Below are 19,141 nucleotides of genomic sequence, written 5' to 3' on the forward strand. Positions count from 1 at the left end.
TCCTGCCAAGGCGCTGCGACCAGGACCTGCCAATCTGTGTCTCTCTTCATCCCTTTACAGATAGTCTTGGAGAGCCGGGGAGGATTAAGGCGTGTGCAAAGGGATTAAGTGAAATTATACAGCACTTGTCACCTTTAACCCCTTCAGACTCCCGGGGGTTCTGTGAAGAGCCGCACCGGAGGTGGCCCCAAAGGTTCAATCTTGATTTCTGGCGTCCCCATCCACTCTCCGCCAATCTAAAATACAATCTTCTTCTAGCGGCGCTGTGGGAGAGCGGAGATAAAGGCGGCGCGCCGGGAATGGAAGTTATGGTTTTACCGTTTACAATCGGCGAAGTGGAGTAGCTCAAGAAACGTTCTCTTTTTTTTTTTCTTCCAGTAATCCTATTTTCTTCGACTTTGGCCTTCAGATACCACAGCGACAATTTCTGCACGGCTTATTGTACTTGTGAAATCAAAGCTCTGGGGACCGCAATGTAAACGGAGTACATGGCGGGTTTTTTTTTTTATCAAAGTATAAAATTATTTATAAAATAAAAACTTGTACCTGATTGGCCATTAGTGATTTCGGCAACTTTGCCCCTTGCACCTCATTACTAAGGCCCCTTTCACACGGGCGTTCCGTATGTCCGTTTATCATCTGCCCATTTACGGATGAAAAATGGACACCCATGTATTTCTATGGACTAGTGCAGGGGTCTGCAACTTTTAAGACATAAAGAGCCACTTGGACCCGTTTCCGAAGGGAAAAAAAAGACTGGGAGCCGCAAAACCATTGCAACATTTAAAACAAATCCGACACTGCATATATTGTTTCTTACCTTAATGCTATATACAGGATCGTGCAGTTAGCTTCATCCCCCATATAGTAATTCATCCCCCATAGTAATTCATCCCCCATATAGTAATTCATCCCCCATAGTAATTCATCCCCCATATAGTAATTCATCCCCCATATAGTAATTCATCCCCCCTATAGTAATTCATCCCCCATAGTAATTCATCCCCCATATAGTAATTCATCCTCCATATAGTAATTCATCCTCCATAGTAATTCATCCCCCATATAGTAATTCATCCTCCATAGTAATTCATCCTCCATATAGTAATTCATCCTCCATAGTAATTCATCCCCCATATAGTAATTCATCCTCCATAGTAATTCATCCCCCATAGTAATTAATCCTCCATATAATAATTCATCCCCCATAGTAATTCATCCCCCCTATAGTAATTAATTCCCCATATTGTCTCAATTCACTTACCTTTGCTCCGCGCGTTCCTCTCGCTGTGTTCCCACGCTGTGTTCCGGTCTTCAGGGCGGACTGTGAGAGGAGTTCGTCACGCTGCCCCGCCTACCCCGCCTACATCCTGACAGCTAATGTTCCACGCTCCGCGGGCCGGATTAAAAGAGTCCTAACTTTTGAGGCAGCCGCCCGAGAGGAGGGAGGGGAGCGGGCGCCCGGCACACAGAAGAGCCGCATGTGGCTTGCGATCCGCGGCTTGCCGACCACTGAAACCCTATTGCCTGTCACCTGGTGGGCAGTGTGCTCCGGAGCCGCAGCAAAGATGAAAAAGAGCCGCATGCGGCTCTGGAGCCGCGGGTTGCCGACACCCGGACTAGTGGATGGGAATGGATGATCACCTGTTTACATCCGTTAATGTCTGCATCCATTAACATCTGTTTTTTTTAAAGGAAGAAACCCCTAATTTTCTTCAGTTAAAAAAAAGGAACGGACAAAAAACGTATGTAAACGGACGAAAAACAGATGAAAATGGACAAAAAACGTATGTAAGCGGATGAAAATTGGCTGAAAACAGACAAAAACCGGATGTAAACAGATGAAAAACAGGTAAAAAAAAATGAATGTAAACTGATGAAAAATTGATGTAAACTGATCCGTTTTTTCCTTGAACTAATGAAAAAACAAACCGGAACGCTCGTGTGAAAGGGGCCTAAGGGTGCACTGCCATTCTACACATACAGCCAATGAACCAAGAAAACACGACCTCTTACCGGATGCATTTTTCAGATAACCGTTGGCATCCACCGTCATGTACATAATGTAGGGGCCGGGCTGGTTCACACCGAAAGGCTGAAAGAAGAGACAGTTGTTACTAAAATATACATACAAGAGATACATGAAAATAAAAGGGCACCCCCGTGTGTACTTGCTGCTCTGGTGAGTACACCCTAAGGTCCCCTTCACATTGGTGTGCCATAGTAAGATGAAAATAAAGGAAAGAAAGTCTACAAAATGAAAATGAATGCAGCCACCACATCTAAGAATTGATAAGCTGCCACATAATAAATGTTTCCTTTTGGATTTAACACCACTTTAACCACCTACCCCCGCCATATAGTCCAATGACGGGCGCAAGGTGGTTCTCTCGTTCTGGGAGGACGCCTCTAAGCGCGGTAGGTCTGAAGAAGGAACCTACTGAGCATGCTCTGAAACGCGTTACCGCCCCTTCTACATCCGACTCTGCTCTCCAAGCCTCATTTTGATGCACAGGCACATCCTGAACTCTACTTCCTGATCCTAAAGACAGAGTTTGCTGTTGGACGGCTGGATGTCCCACCTGGATCTAATTACAGCACACCATGAGGCTTTTTAACTATTTATCTTGTAAGTGCAACTTATCTATTGTTTACTAAATAAATTGTCCATACTGCACTTAGAGGCGCCTTACTTTCTTTTTCAGGAGAACTCTGAGAGTTGATTGGAGGGAAGAGAGAGACAACCCCCCCTTCACACAGCTCACAGGGGGCTGTCAATCTGCTAGAGGTCCCTCCTCTGTCACCATTTTTCTCTTGGTGTCAGCAAAACGTGTCAGAAGTGACTCATGAAGAAACAGGGCAGCAGACAGAAATGACACTTAGTGCTCTGGACTGAGACAAGTACACACTATAGAGGGATATGCTTTGTTTATAATTCATGCCTGAGGTTTAGAACCACTTTATGCTTAGGTCCATGGCAAGGGCTATGTGTTTGCCTGCACAGGGATGCACAAGTCTCCCATGCATTCCAATGCAGCCAGCCCCAGTCATGTCAACTGGGACACAGTGGCTGGACAGACATAGCTGCTGCTCCAAATATGACAGCCGTGTGGATTTGGGTCCTTGCACCTGCATGTATGTCAAATCAGGAGCAGTGGCAGTGTTTCATGCAATTTCCAAGAATGGGACTGGCTGCATGGGGATGCACAGAACGCCTGTGCGCTCCTGTGCAGGTAACTTGGCACTCTCAGGGATGTACATTTACATATGCCCATGTGCAAAAATGCATGTGACGGGAGTCACTTTGGGTGGGGGGCCCATGGAACACAGTTCATTTTGGAGAGGTGGGGAGACCCATGTCTCAGCTTCCCATATCCCTATTATGTGTAAGTCACCCTGTGCCTGTTAGGGGTACAGGGTGATCTGTCCTAATACTGTGTAGACATGTCTAGGTGGGGGTTGTGGATTGTTTAATGCCATGTGGTTGTCCCATTGTTCTATTGTTTGTCAGGCTTGGGAGCAAACTATTATGGGATGTGTGTTTATGTGTATTAGTTTATTGGGGGGGGGGGGTCCTCCAGCAGATCTCCCTCCTGATGGGACTGTCTGCTGGTGTGAAGTTTGAATACCTGTGTCTCTTGTTACTAAATGTAGATTGCCCCACCCTGTGTCATTATGTAGGGAGGGGGGGCTGTCCCCTGAGTGTATATATCTTGTATCTGTGTTGAAATAAACTAGTCTACTTCCTGATTTACTTCAAGACTGATGTCGTTTAGTCTTGTATGGTCGGCTGTGGTGTCTGTGGTCGGTGTTCGAACGCACATGCCGTGTGGTGCAAAAAAACAAACAAACAAACAAACAAACAACAAACAAATGCTTGTCAAATACTTTGTGCATAAGGCAAACTGCCAGCTCATATAGAATGAATGGGTTTTTACTTAAAGTGGAGTTCCACCTGAAAAAAAATAAAAATAAAAGTCAACAGCTACAAAAACTGTAGCTACTGACTTTTAAAATACAGACACTTACCTGTCCCTCGGTCCAGCGGTGTCCTCATCATGGCTGGTTTCACCGGCTGTCTTCTCTCTCCGGCACCAGCATCTTCAGTGTGGGCACCCGACTGCACACTGCGCGTGCGTGAGAAGCGCTGCACTTTGCGAATGGCCCTGCAGTCTTCTGGGACCTGTCACGTGTCCGAGAAGACTACGGGGAGGGTGGGAAAACGTCCGCTTCCAATTAGGCGATCACAGTGGAAGTGGGAGCGGGTGCCTGTCAAATTTGGGTACCCGCTTCCCAAAGGTGCTAATCCTTAATGGGGAGCGGGGGGACAAAGACTTAAAGAGGAACTTCCCCTTTTGGGAGGAGCTCCGCTTTAAACTCAGAATCTTTTCCTAAAGTCGCATCCATTCAGTTTACCTTATATAAATATTTTCCATTTCCAGACTAAAAGTCAGCCATACACTAAACTTTCCATTCGAAATTTTTGCTTTAAGAACCTTTGTTCTATTTTGTAGTCGCTGGTGGGGTCAAATCGACATTCAACCACAGCAAATTCAAAGGAAGAGGATTGAAAATTCTTCTTGAACACGTTACTTTCTAACATTGAGCACCACCGAGAGGGGAGACTCAAATATGCTTACCGAATCAATAGGACTCTCGAAGTTCAAAAGTCATAAAGCGCTTTAAAGATGCATGCAGGTCCACATTCCCAGCCTCCAAACGGCTCCCTGTATATAAATGGTGCTGCCCCTGGGGAATACCATCACAGGCAGGGACGTATTTACCACAAGGCATTACCATTGAAAGTGATAGTAAAAGAAAATCCCAAATTTTGGGTTGTCCCCAGAAAGGTAATAGAGGGGAAATCTTCCTCTGGTGACCTGGGGGTCCTCAAGGAATGACCTTAATTTGCAGGAATTTCCTCTCACTTCCTGTTTGGCTATGGGACAGGGAAATCTCCACAATGGGACACAGATGGTGAAAAAAAAATCTGACAGGGGTTATAACCCTCCCTTACGCCATCCAAAATGAAAACCACCCCCCAAAAACCACATATTGTACCTATAGTTCTACTTCAACAGACCAAGAGGGAGCAAGTATTAGAATTTAATTGCGGGGGGTTTACATTAGAGTACATGGGAAGCACTGTGGCTTAGTGGTTAGCACTTCTCCCATGCAGCACTGGGTTTCTCCATTCAAATCCACACCACGGCATTATCTGCATGGAGTTTGCGTGTTCTCCCTGTGCTTCTCTGGATTTCCTCCCACGAACCAAAGACATGCTAGTAGGTTTAATGGTCCTTTCTAAGTTGGCCTTAGTATGTGCGTGTCTGAGGGACAGGGACCTTAGATTGTAAGCTCTGGAGCAGTGTTTCTCAACCTTTTTTTTTAGGCAAACCACCCTTTAAAATCATGGCTGCAGAATGAAATGAAAACGAGAAGCGCACCAACCTTGCGCATTACCTCAGTAACCAAAATTTATTAATTGTAAAAAATATACTCACAAACAGCGAATAAAATCAGGCATGTAAGTCCTCACAGGGACTTGAAGATAACATGAGTCCCATCAGGGGAAGTGGGTGTTCAGTACAGCTGACGCGTTTCGAAGGGGGTCCCTTCTTCCTCAGAGCTCTGAGGAAGAAGGGACCCCCTTCGAAACGCGTCAGCTGTACTGAACACCCACTTCCCCTGATGGGACTCATGTTATCTTCAAGTCCCTGTGAGGACTTACATGCCTGATTTTATTCGCTGTTTGTGAGTATATTTTTTACAATTAATAAATTTTGGTTACTGAGGTAATGCGCAAGGTTGGTGCGCTTCTCGTTTTCATTTCATTCTGCAGTGTTGATTGGGCTTCCCCAGCCTTGTTTTGGAGCCGCACAGCCCTTTATGCATTGGTGGACGATCCCTCCAGGCCTGGTTCCATCTGTTCGCCACCTGTCTGAGTCCCAGAGCGCAGGAGAATTCGTTTTTGATTTACTTTAAAATCATGGGACAGTCTTAACCTCCCTAGCGGTCTGATTATGTCCATATTTCTGTGCTGAAAGCGGTACATTTTTTTGCATGGAAATATGTAGTTTTTTTTATTGTAGGCCTGTAATTTTTAGGAATAACTCGCTGAAATCTGTCCGAACAAGAGTCTAGTAAAAATCCCGGGGATGATAAAATTTGAAACACGAAATCATAAATTATAATTTAATAAATAATCATAAAAAAATAATAATATAATAATAAATGTAATTCAATAATATAATCAAACCAAAAACACTGAAATGTGAAATAGAGCGCCAAGTTCGCACATCGCTGAGCTCAGTCGCAGAATCGTTTTCAGTGTCTGATGAGGAATTTCCCCCAGGAATCATTATCACTCAATTCTGCAAGTGGTTCTGATTTACTATCGCTGTTCTCTAGCCGGTCTAAAACCGCGTCTGACCTAAAGGGACGCTTTTTGGACGCCATGGACGTTTCTCAGTTTCCAGGCAGAAAGAACAGTAAAAATGCAGGCAGGGCGCCGGACAAAGCACTCGGGACAAAATGTATGTGAAATGGTTTGATACAGGAATGTTATACTATGTGATTTTAGTGTATTTAGTGAATGTCACTTTTAAAATTTCCCGCCAGTTCTGTCCCCCGTACGTCCCGACGTCACAGGGAACGGAACCCGGAAGACAGATGCCGGCATCGGCCGGAGGACATTACAAGGGACACTGCAGGAGGGACATCGCGGGAGCAAAGGACAAGGTAAGTACAGAAGAGATCCCGGAGCAACGCTGCAGTGTATTCCTGAGCTCGGGGTTACCGCTTGTGGTGCTGAAACTTTACCCCGACCTACACTCGGGAATACCGCCAGGGGGGTTAAGGCACCTCATTCTAAAATGTGAAAAACTATTCTATTAGTTACAGTATATATAACGCAGCAACAGCCACACATGTAGGACACCCAACGTTGGAGGTGATTTATTCTTCCAAAGAAAATACACTTTGGCACACTGGTACTGACTAGTATACCAATGTTTCTCCTCTCCCTCAGTTTTTCTCCATCATTGAGCTAATATGACCCCAGCACTGATGGAGAGGGGCGGGGGAGGGTCAAATAAGGATGCTGTGCAGGAAACCCTCATCCTCCTTAAGATGTCATTGGTTGTGAAGGCTTCGGCGGCTAGGAGGTCATAATGGAGCACAATGAAAACCTGTGGCTTTGTGTAAACTATAAGCTAGGACTATCCCACCCACTAGCTTGTATACACATTTTGGGCAATTTTTAGACATTTTTAGACAAATCACTCAAAGAAAACCTCAAGGAATCTCACCTTGGCTAAAAAAGGCTGCTCTAGAGGTTAGGAACGGATGTGAATGTACAATATGTAAAGTGCTGTGTAGATGGTCAGCGCTATATAAATGATTGAAATAGACAGAACACATAAACAGACTAAAGCACCACTTGGACCTAAACATTCAAAAATAATTCTACAGATCTGCATAAACAGACAATTCTGCTGTGAAGATGGACACTGAGGGGAAAGCAAGGGAACATCTAACAAAAACAGGGCGAGCTCTGGAGCCCCGCAAAACAAACACGCGGTGGGTGGGTGGGGGCGTTAATGGGTTTCAAGGGCAGGAAGTAGTCGATCGGCATTCATCATTGTGGGGGTTGGTATTATTAAAGGGCCATTAAACCTGAAATCCAGCTGGAGCTCTATTAAAAGGTACTTGATATATATATAGATACAGGACTAGAAGCGCAGCCAGTCCCGACTCTTCCAGTCACAGGGGGTCACGTTTATCGGGCCACACGGCAATCATCTGAAATCACATCTAATAATTATCACCACTTGTACAATAGATTTGAACTGAACAACTAGACTGGAAAGACTCTTTCCGAGTAAAATCTTTGGGTTGTACATTTTTGATCATCTAGTACAGGGGTCTGCAAACTTTTTAGCGTATGGGCCACATCCTATATTTTACAAATATTTGCGGGCTGAAAAAAAAATCAGTTTTACAAATGAAAGAATAAAATTTAAATTAATTAATAAGTCTCCCATTTAGATCCAGGAGTTTCTAGTAGTCCCCACATTACATCTAGGAGTGCCCAACAGAGTCTCCTCCTTACATCAAGACGTGTCCAAAAGAGTTCTCCCTTACATCCAAGAGTACCCAAGAGTCCTCTCCTTACATCAAGAAGTCTCCAGAAGACTCCCAACTAACACTGAGGAGTGCCCAGCAGAGTCTCCTCCTTAAATCAAGACGTGTCCAAAAGAGTTCCCCCTTACATCCAGGAGTATCCAAGGGTCCTCTCCTTACATCAAGAAGTCTCCAGAAGACTCCCAACTAACACTGAGGAGTGCCCAGCAGAGTCTCCTCCTTAAATCAAGACGTGTCCAAAAGAGTTCCCCCTTATATCCAAGAGTACCCAAGAGTCCTCTCCTTACATCATGAAGTGTCCAGAAGACTCCCAACTAACACTGAGGAGTGCCCAGCAGAGTCCCTTCCTTAAATCAAGATGTGTCCAAAAGAGTTCCCCCTTACATCTAAGAGTACCCAACAGTCCTCTCCTTACATCATGAAGTGTCCAGAAGACTCCCAACTAATATTGAGGAGTACCCAGCAGAGTTCCCCCTACATCCAGGAATGCCAAAGAGTCCTCTCCTTGCATCAAGACATGTCCAAAAGACTCCCACCTTACATTCAGGAGTGCCCAGCAGAGTCCCCTCCTTAAATTAAGACATGTCCAAAAGAGGTCACCCTTACATCCAAGAGTACCCAAGAGTCCTCTCCTTACATCAAGAAGTGTCCAGAAGACTCCAACCTAACATTGAGGCGTGCCCAGCAGAGTTCCCCCTTGCATCCAGGAGTCCAGCAGAGTACCCCCTTACATCCAGGCATGCCCAGCAGAGTACCCCCTTGCATCCAGGAGTACCCAGCAGAGTTCCCACTTACATCCAGGAGTTCCAGCAGAGTACCCCCTTATATTCAAGAGTTCCAGCAGAGTACCCTCTTACATCCAGGCGTGACCAGCAGAGTACCCCCTTATATTCATTAGTGCCCAGCAGAGTACCCCCTTACACCCAGGTGAACCTTGCATAGTCCTCCCTGACATCCAGGAATGTCCCTCAGGGTACTCCCTTATATCTAGGAGTACCTAGCAAAGTCTCCCCTTACATCCATGTGCGCTCAGCAGAGTTCCCTCTTAACTTTCAGGTGGCAGAATAGCAGGGTGGAAGGGTCGGGGTGGGGCAGGTCTGGTCAGAGGAAAGCTTCTCATCCAGTACATGCTTGGGGTAGGGCACCTACATCACTGGTTGCTAGGACACAAGCGGTAACAGTAACCATCCACAGTTGAGGAAGGTGGGGGTCTAAGCTGGGGAGTGTCATGACTGACTGGCTGGAAGTAACTGGCGCATCCACTGACAGCCAGATGGGGTCCCTGAAATCCAGATTTAATCTTGCAGTGGGCTGGTTTTGGCCCTCAAATCATAGTTTGCTAACCTCTAATCTAGTACAGAAAATACTTTTCTGGTCCAGGGGGATCCCTGCTACAAAGGATCAAACCTCCAGCTCATGGTACATCAGGATGATCATGAGTTATAGAAAGCTTTAAAGTGTTCCTGAACCCACAACAGTACAATCAGTCTGTAGATGCAGTAAAGCATGCTTGGTATACTCACTGTGGAACCTAAGGGGTTAATCCTCTGCATTGTGTAAAACCAGTTTGATCGTGACTTCTCTGATCCTCCCCTTCTTCCAGTGTCCCCTTTTATCTCCTGATAAGTCATATCAAGTGGAGTCACTCTGCACATGCTCAGTTTGGTGTGCACAGTTAGAGAGTATTTTTTGTTTTTTTCTTGGGAGAGTGCATGTGATCAGCACAGAGCCAATCAACACCATCCAGACAGAGGTCATGGGTTCTGCATCCTCCTAGAGCAAAATGAAAACTCCTCCAAGCTTTAACCAGCGCTTGGCTGCACACTTATAGAAGTCACAAGACTGCTATATACTGCTGATGAGAAAAGGTATTCAGCAGTTTATATTGGCTAAAATAATTGCATTTCCATGTTCTGTGTACTGTTGGAGACCAGATATAGTGAATGCAGGGTCTGGGGAGAGCGGATATAGTGAATGCAGGGTCTGGGGAGAGCGGATATAGTGAATGCGGGGTCCAGGGAGAGCGGATATAGTGAATGCAGGGTCGGGGGAGAGCAGATATAGTGAATGCAGGGTCTGGGGGAGAGCGGATATAGTGAATGCGGGGTCCGGGGAGAGCGGATATAGTGAATGCGGGGTCCGGGGAGAGCGGATATAGTGAATGCGGGGTCCGGGGAGAGCGGATATAGTGAATGCGGGGTCCGGGGAGAGCGGATATAGTGAATGCGGGGTCCGGGGAGAGCGGATATAGTGAATGCGGGCTCGGGGAGAGCGGATATAGTGAATGCGGGGTCGGGGAGAGCGGATATAGTGAATGCGGGGTCCGGGGAGAGCGGATATAGTGAATGCAGGGTCCAGGGAGACCGGATATAGTCAATGCAGGGTCCGGGAGAGCAGATATAGTGAATGTGGGGTCCTGGGAGAGCAGATATAGTAAATGCAGGGTCCGGGGAGAGCGGATATAGTGAATGCGGGGTCCGGGGAGCGCGGATATAGTGAATGCAGGGTCCGGGGAGCGCGGATATAGTGAATGCGGGGTCCGGGGAGCGCGGATATAGTGAATGCGGGGTCTGAAAAGAGCGGATATAGTGAATGCGGGGTCTGGGGAGAGCGGATATAGTGAATGCGGGGTCCGGGGAGAGCGGATATAGTGAATGCAGGGTCCGGGGAGAGCGGATATAGTGAATATGGGGTCCGGGGAGAGCGGATATAGTGAATGCGGGGTCTGGGTAGACCAGATATAGTGAATGCGGGGTCCGGGGAGACCGGATATAGTGAATGCAGATTTCGGGGAGAGCGGATATAGTGAATGCAGGGTCCGCAAAGACCAGATATAGTGAATGCAGGGTCTGGGGAGACCAGATATAGTGAATGCAGGGTCCGGGGAGAGCGGATATAGTGAATATGGGGTTCCGGGGAGAGCAGATATAGTGAATGCGGGGTCCGGGGAGAGCAGATATAGTGAATGCAGGGTCCGGGGAGAGTGGATATAGTGAATGCAGGGTCCGGGGAGAGTGGATATAGTGAATGCGGGGTCCGGGAAGAGTAGATATAGTGAATGTGGGGTCCGGGGAGAGCGGATATAGTGAATGCAGGGTCCGGGAAGAGTAGATATAGTGAATGTGGGGTCCGGGAAGAGTAGATATAGTGAATGTGGGGTCCGGGGGGAGCGGATATAGTGAATGCGGGGTCCGGGAAGAGTAGATATAGTGAATGTGGGGTCCGGGGGGAGCGGATATAGTGAATGCAGGGTCCGGGGGGAGCGGATATAGTGAATGCAGGGTCCGGAAAGAGCAGATATAGTAAATGCAGGGTCCGGGGAGACCGGATATAGTGAATGCGGGGTCTGGGGAGAGCGGATATAGTGAATGCAGGGTCCGGGGAGAGCGGATATAGTGAATACAGAGTCTGGGGAGACCAGATATAGTGAATGCAGGGTCCAGGGAGACCGGATATAGTGAATGCGGGGTCCGGGGAGAGTGGATATAGTGAATGAGGGGTCCGGGGAGAGCGGATATAGTGAATGAGGGGTCCGGGGAGAGCGGATATAGTGAATGCGGGGTCCGGGGAGAGCGGATATAGTGAATGCGGGATCCGGGGAGAGCGGATATAGTGAATGCGGGGTCCGGGGAGAGCGGATATAGTGAATGCGGGGTCCGGGGAGAGCGGATATAGTGAATGCGGGGTCCGGGGAGAGCGGATATAGTGAATGCAGGGTCCGGGGAGAGCGGATATAGTGAATGCAGGGTCCGGGGAGAGCGGATATAGTGAATGCAGGGTCCGGGGAGAGCGGATATAGTGAATGTAGGATCCGGGGAGGCCAGATATAGTGAATGCGGGGTCCGGGGAGAGCGGATATAGTGAATGCGGGGTCCGGGGAGAGCGGATATAGTGAATGTAGGATCCGGGGAGAGCGGATATAGTGAATGCGGGGTCCGGGGAGAGCGGATATAGTGAATGCGGGGTCCGGGGAGAGCGGATATAGTGAATGAGGGGTCCGGGGAGAGCGGATATAGTGAATGCAGGGTCCGGGGAGAGCGGATATAGTGAATGAGGGGTCCGGGGAGAGAGGATATAGTGAATGCGGGGTCCGGGGAGAGCGGATATAGTGAATGTAGGATCCGGGGAGAGCGGATATAGTGAATGCGGGATCCGGGGAGAGAGGATATAGTGAATGCGGGGTCCGGGGAGAGCGGATATAGTGAATGCAGGGTCCGGGGAGAGCGGATATAGTGAATGTAGGATCCGGGGAGGCCAGATATAGTGAATGCAGGGTCCGGGGTTTAGTAACACTTTAGATAAAAGAATAAAGACTGTGGCCTAGCGTATTAAAAACCTAGGGCAGATATAATTTTTTTTTCTACCACACCTGTTGTTCTATACAACAAATAATCTATTTTTTAACTGTAATGATAAAGAAGAAAGTTTTTACAGAGGAATTTGAACAACCTATGTAAGTTATTTACAACAGCAAGTAAATATACCAAATAAATGATATTTTGGTATATTTACTTGTTATTGTTTACTAGAAAGTTCCTTGTCTTTATGGCCCCTGAAGATCGCAAATGTGGAATGATCGAAACGCGTTGGAGTAATTTTCTCTTCCTATCCGTGTGGTCTCTGACCATGTGCAGAGTTTTTTGTATGAATACTGTCGGAGCGTCGTTCCTTTAGAATCTATGTATTTTATACAAAATATGTGTTTGTAATAAAGCTGACGATTCTTTTATCACAACGTCTTTTTGGAAATACGTATAATTGCTCAATGCTGCAAGAAAGTCCAACTGGGGGGGTCTTCTGATACATTAGCTCAGTGTTTCTCGACCTTTTTTCAGTCAAGGCACCCTTTAAAATTATGGACAGTCTTTAGGCACCCCATTCTAAAATGTGAAAAACTATTCTAATAGTTTTTATATAATGCAGCAACATCCACACATGTAGGACACCCAACATTGGAGGGGATTTATTCTTCCAAAACAAATACACTTTTGCCCAGTGGTACTGACTAGTATTCCAATGTTTCTCTTCTCCCTCAGTTTTTCTCCATCTCTGAGCTAATGTGACCCCGGCACTGATAGAGAGGGGCAGGGGAGGGTCAAACTAGGATGCTGTGCAGGCAACCAACATCCTCCTTATCAACTGATGATGATTGGTGGTCAGGATGCCGGCAGCTAGAAGGTCCTAATGGTGCACAATGAAAACCTGTAGCTTTGTGTAACTAAAAAGCGGGCTTGTTCTACCCGCTGGTTTGTATACAAGTTTTGGGCAGTTTGTAGACATTTTGCCAAGCCACCCATGAAGAAACCTCAAGGCACCCTAGTTGAGAAAGGTTGCATTAGCTATCATTAAGCCAGCCATTTCTCGGCCAGTTCCTGCTTTGAACCATCTATGGGCAGGCTGAACGTACCCAAGTTAATCGATCGATAAACTTACGTAAACCAGGCTGCCGGCTTTTACATGCGATTATTACTAGCAGCTATTATAGCCACTAGCATTAATCACTGTGTTCTCTTGGCGGGGACAGCTCTGCCCCTGCTGGGAGAATACAATGGCTCTGCCTGCCGGAGGGATTTCCCCATCCACACGGACTGTGTTGATGGGGGAATTGCGCAATTTTCTTTCCAGTAACCTTTGGTTTCAGGAAAAAAAATCACTTTGTCTACGGCCGGCTTTATTGTTAGTGTATTTTATTTGTGGCCCAAGACAATTCCTCTTTTTCCAATGTGGCCCAGGAAGGTCAAAAGGTTGAACACCCCTGGTCTACATGATGTCTACATCAATCCGCATGATGCAACAATACGTGCTCCTCTATCACGTTCCCGGAGAAGCTCAGTGTTCATCTCCTGAACTAAGCTAGTGAAAGTATCTTTGTGAGATGTGGATGGACAGCCGAGGTCAGAATACTGACGAGGGGAGTGGAATTGGGATGATTCATTTTTCAATGGTGCAGAAAATAAGCCTTTCAACATCTAGCAATGCAAATAACGGGAGAAATGATGGAGTAGCGCGGGGTTTGATGGACGTGCACAAATGCGGCCAGGAATGACTCGATGGAGCCCGCCGTTCATCTCTTTGCACGGAGGCAGCTAGTCCATGTTAATAACATCTTCTGTTTTGGCAGCCTAATACTCTGTACGGCCAGATATTTATCATTAATAGGAGCAGGAAGAAAACAACTTGACCTTTTGTGGCTTGAAGGACACCATTTTGCTGATCTTTTCAGCGGACGGCGAGTGAGCTAGACATTAATTCCTGGAAGGTTGGAGAGCTCACGTGGGCTCGGATGGATGAAAACAGGCCTGACTCACCAATACAGATCTATTAACCACTACAGGCATGCATGCCAACGAGAATCTTCATACTATGAAAGGGAGTGAGATGTAGATAAGACTCAGGAACATTGTGCAGTAAGGCCATCCATACAAAATGGCCTATCCTATCATCCTGTTAGAGTCTGGAGTTGGGTTTTAGCTCCGTTTCATGGGGCTTTACTATGTTCCATGGATGCATATGCATATTACCATCTCCAAAGATGGCTTCTAGGTGAATGGATGACAGCCATGGAAATAAATATTCCACCTTTTAATGCAGCACACATGGCATTTACGGAGGGACAACAGTGGCTTGTGAATAATATAATTTTGATCTGGACACAAAGCCACCAAGATCACCTAATTCACATAAAATAGGAAGGAGAATTGCCCGTAGTGTAGTATTAAAAACACATGTAGTATGTAATAAAAAGCAGGTATCTACTCACATATAAGCAAAGAAAATGTCTGTTTGGACGAAACGCGTAAGTCAGCGTTACAAGGTGGGAATGATGACTTCACCACAGTAACTCTGCCCTACGTGTTTCGTCCAAAAGGGCTTCTTCCCTGGGGCCACAGAGAAGGCCCCTGTGAAGATGTCCGTTTGGACGAAACATGTAGGGTGGAGTTACTGCAGTGACATCATCACGCCTGCCGAGGGGTGATTAATGGATCATTTGTGATATGCCGGTTTTCTTTGCTTATATGTAAGTAGATACTCAGCTTTTATTAATACTCCACTATGGGTGATTTTCCTTCCTCTTTTATGTGACTTGAGCTTGACTGCTTGCTTGGTGGAAGGGGCCAGCAGGCTGGCTAGAAAGGTTGGGGGATCGAGTACAGAACATCCATCCATCCATCCATCTTGGTTGTCTCCTTATAAGTGCTGTGAGACCTCCCAATGTCTGAGGTCTAACTGGTAAGCAGCAGTGTTATCACTGGTGGCTGGTGCACAGAGGAGATATTTAAGGAGAGTGTTTCACATGATTCCTCCATTGGGAAGCACCTTTATCGCCAAGAGGAGATTTTGTTGGTGGATTTAGTTTTGGTTTAAATTGATGGACTCTTGTCCATCTTGTGATATTTTCAATTATTTATTCACATTTATTTGTTTTTATGAATTGAGTGATATTTATGCCATTCTTACATTTATTGACTGACAGAGCTCTACAATTGCAGTACTTTTTCTGATGTATGTTGTCCGATGTTTGGATAGTGGTCAGGATTCTTTGAGTTATTGGATTGGCACTTTTAATCGCAGGGCACTTTCTAGTTGATCTGGACACTAGTCTTGTGCTAAAGAGGCCCAATGGTCTACCTTTCAAAGATAGGTGCTTTGAATTTACAGAAACCCTCTTTAAAAATGCATTCACTTGACCTACCATGTAATTTACCCAAATGTAGAGAGTACAGGTCACTAGGCAAAGCTTCGGAACTTCCTGATCCTTGCCAGGATGTAGGACATGAGGGGAGATGAGCAATAATGGCAACCGCCGATACTACACAGAGGTGTCAGGTCTTTGGTCCATAGCACATTGTGGGAATCGGCCGTATGGGAAAGCTTTTTGAGCTGCCAGCAGGTTGGGCACCCCTAGCTCCCTGTACATTATACTTGAAGTATTTTTGTTTTATCAACAAAGTCCTTTTTCAAAGGTTCTAGTTTGTGCATTTTGAATACGACCTACCATGGTATCGGAAAGCTTTTTGAGCCGCCTGCAGGTTGGGCACCCCTAGGTCCCTGTACATTATACCCAAAGTATTTTTGTTTTAGCAACAAAGTCCTTTTTCAAAGGTTCTAGTTTGTGCATTTTGAATACGACCTACCATGGTAAAATGTAATTTACCGAAATGTAGAGAGTACAGTACAGTTCACTAGGCAATGCTTCTGAACTTCCTGATCCTTGCCGGGATGTAGGACATCCTATCTCCTGCACATTGTTAGTGGCCAGTGAGGCGACCCATCTTAGTGATGGGCCAACAGGAAAATTGGGAGACGAGCAGTAATGGCAACCGCCGATACTACACAGAGGTGTCAGGTCTTTGGTCCACAGTACATCATGGGAGTCGGCCGTATTGGAAAGCTTTTTGAGCCGCCTGAAGGTTGGGCACCCCTAGGTCCCTGTACATTATACACAAAGTATTTTTGTTTTAGCAACAAAGTCCTTTTTCAAATGTTCCAGTTTGTGCATTTTGAATACGACCTACCATGGTATCGGAAAGCTGTTTGAGCCACCTGCAGGTTGGGCACCCCTAGGTCCCTGTACATTATACACAAAGTAATTTTGTTTTATCAACAAAGTCCTTTTTCAAAGGTTCTAGTTTGTGCATTTTGAATATGACCTACCATGGTAAAATGTAATTTACCGAAATGTAGAGAGTACAGGTCACTAGGCAATGCTTCTGAACTTCCTGATCCTTGCCGGGATGTAGGACATCCTATCTCCTGCACATTGTTAGTGGCCAGTGAGGCGACCCATCTTAGTGATGGGCCAACAGGAAAATTGGGAGACGAGCAGTAATGGCAACCGCCGATACTACACAGAGGTGTCAGGTCTTTGTTTCATAGTACATTGTGGGAATCGGCCGTATAGGAAAGCTTTTTGAGCTGCCAGCAGGTTGGGCACCCCTAGGTTCCTGTACATTATACCCAAAGTATTTTTGTTTTAGTAACAAAGTCCTTTTTCAAAGGTTCTAGTTTGTGCATTTTGAATACGACCTACTATGGTAAAATGTAATTTACCCAAATGTAGAGAGTACAGTACAGGTCACTAGGCAATGCTTCTGAACTTCCTGATCCTTCCCGGGATGTAGGACATCCTATCTCCTGCACATTGTTAGTGGCCAGTGAGGCGACCCATCTTAGTGATGGGCCAACAGGAAAATTGGGAGACGAGCAGTAATGGCAACCGCTGATACTACACAGAGGTGTCAGGTCTTTGGTCCACAGTACATCATGGGAGTCGGCCGTATTGGAAAGCTTTTTGAGCCGCCTGAAGGTTGGGCACCCCTAGGTCCCTGTACATTATACCCAAAATATTTTTGTTTTAGCAACAAAGTCCTTTTTCAAAGGTTGTAGTTTGTGCATTTTGAATACGAGCAATGCTTTCACGGTTATTTTGTTGGCCTTCACATCCTTTGTTACCTCAAATTTTCTTTTTTACTAAAAATGTGATTAAATGCGGGATTGTTTTTTTTTCATTTTTTTTTTTTTTTTTATTGAAAGCTCCAGTTAACAAATGCAGGTCGAAAAGCTAGGCTTCCTATTCACTTTACCACCATTTATCAAGCTGAATACATTTGTGAACGGTGAAACCCTGGCATTTCAGGCGGCAGTTAAGATGGAAAGAGAACTTCAAAAGGACGCAGGCCGGGAGTCGAGTGCAGCGAGGGGTTCGGGATCCACGCTGTCAGGAAAATCAATCATTCAGTAGCTTTGCAAGTAGACCTTGGTGACACCGCTTGTAAAAAAAAAAAAGAAAGAAAAAAAAGAAGTTTCTTTCAAGGGTCCACCGAGGTTTTATGCATGTACAATGCCATGCGAAGGGAGAAGAGATTTCACTGTGACTGCTGAACCTTGAATAGTATTTTTAGCACCCTTAAAGTGGACCTGTCATGATAAATGGAGGTTGAATGTTTGCAAGCCTCTCCCTCTCCCTCAAGAAATTGGCTTTAAAAGGCTATTCGTTCATTACAAGTGTTTTTGCAGCACCAACAAGTTACACGGTGCTTTACATATTAGGGCTCCATGTACACTGCAGCTGATAAACTCACATTTAGGAGCTTTTCTGCGTTTTTTTCAGCAGCCCCTGAACTCTCCCTAATGTTTTCCTATGTGTCCATGTGCAAATCGTCATTTAAAGTCGTTTTTTGAATGCAGAAAACTTGTGTTCAGGAGTAGATTTTATCAGCTTTTCAAATGCAAACCGCTTGTAAACGCGGCTAACCACGTTTATAGGCGTTTGCAAATTTTTTTTTAACTCTTCCATTCCCAGATGCTGTCCAGAGCCTTTTTTCATCATGAAAAATGCATGCAAAGCGTTTTCCCGGTACTCAGATGGACCAGGTACGCCATACTTTGAGGTTTCGCATGAAAGAAAGTATGTCAGACACTGCTGCAATAATTTCTGCACAGAAATGAGCCGGAACATCCAAACACCACAAAAAAAAAAAAAAGACAGCTAATCTCAACACATACTGCTCTCTCTGCTTCTGCTCGCTCTATTTCTCTCAAAATGTCTGAAATAGTTAATTTTTTTTACTGTTTTTCAGTGCTTTCTGGGCATTTTGGAAGGTCTTCTGAGGTTATCTTCAAAAAACTATTCTAAACGCAAACGCTCATAAACGCGGTATGCAAACGTGGCTAATCTGACGTTTTTTAATCTATGTTTTCCAGCAGTTTCCATCATTCAGAAGTCTCCCGTGTACATGGGGCCTTATACTTTCACATCAGTCCCGGCCTGCAAGGAGCTTACAATCTAAGGTCCCTTTCTTACATGTATACACATTATTATTATTGTACAGGTTTTATTTAGTGTCAACAGATTGCGAAGCACTTTACAACACGAAGGCAGGCAGTACAGTTATCATACAATTCAGTACAGGAGGAGTCATTGTGCTCCCAGCAGCCCCTGCGTACTGGAACATGGCAAAAAACATGTGTCAAATGCAAGGCCCGCGGGCCAAAT

The 19,141-nt window shown here is 45.7% G+C and overlaps 1 protein-coding gene across 1 annotated transcript in view; it reads right to left on the reverse strand.

Moving 5' to 3' along the window:
* Positions 1-19,141, reverse strand: part of ITFG1 (integrin alpha FG-GAP repeat containing 1) — a gene marked incomplete at its 5' end in the record, with an annotated part of 284,615 nt that overhangs the window by 89,760 nt on the left and 175,714 nt on the right. The window contains one exon of the mRNA XM_089665615.1: positions 2,017-2,095. Coding sequence (XP_089521741.1) covers positions 2,017-2,095 — 79 coding nt within the window. The remainder of the gene's footprint in view (positions 1-2,016; positions 2,096-19,141) is intronic.

This window comes from Staurois parvus, unplaced genomic scaffold (genome assembly GCF_062004578.1).
Source record: "Staurois parvus isolate SC_StPar_1 unplaced genomic scaffold, SC_StPar_1.0 ptg002264l, whole genome shotgun sequence".
NCBI lineage: Eukaryota > Metazoa > Chordata > Amphibia > Anura > Ranidae > Staurois > Staurois parvus.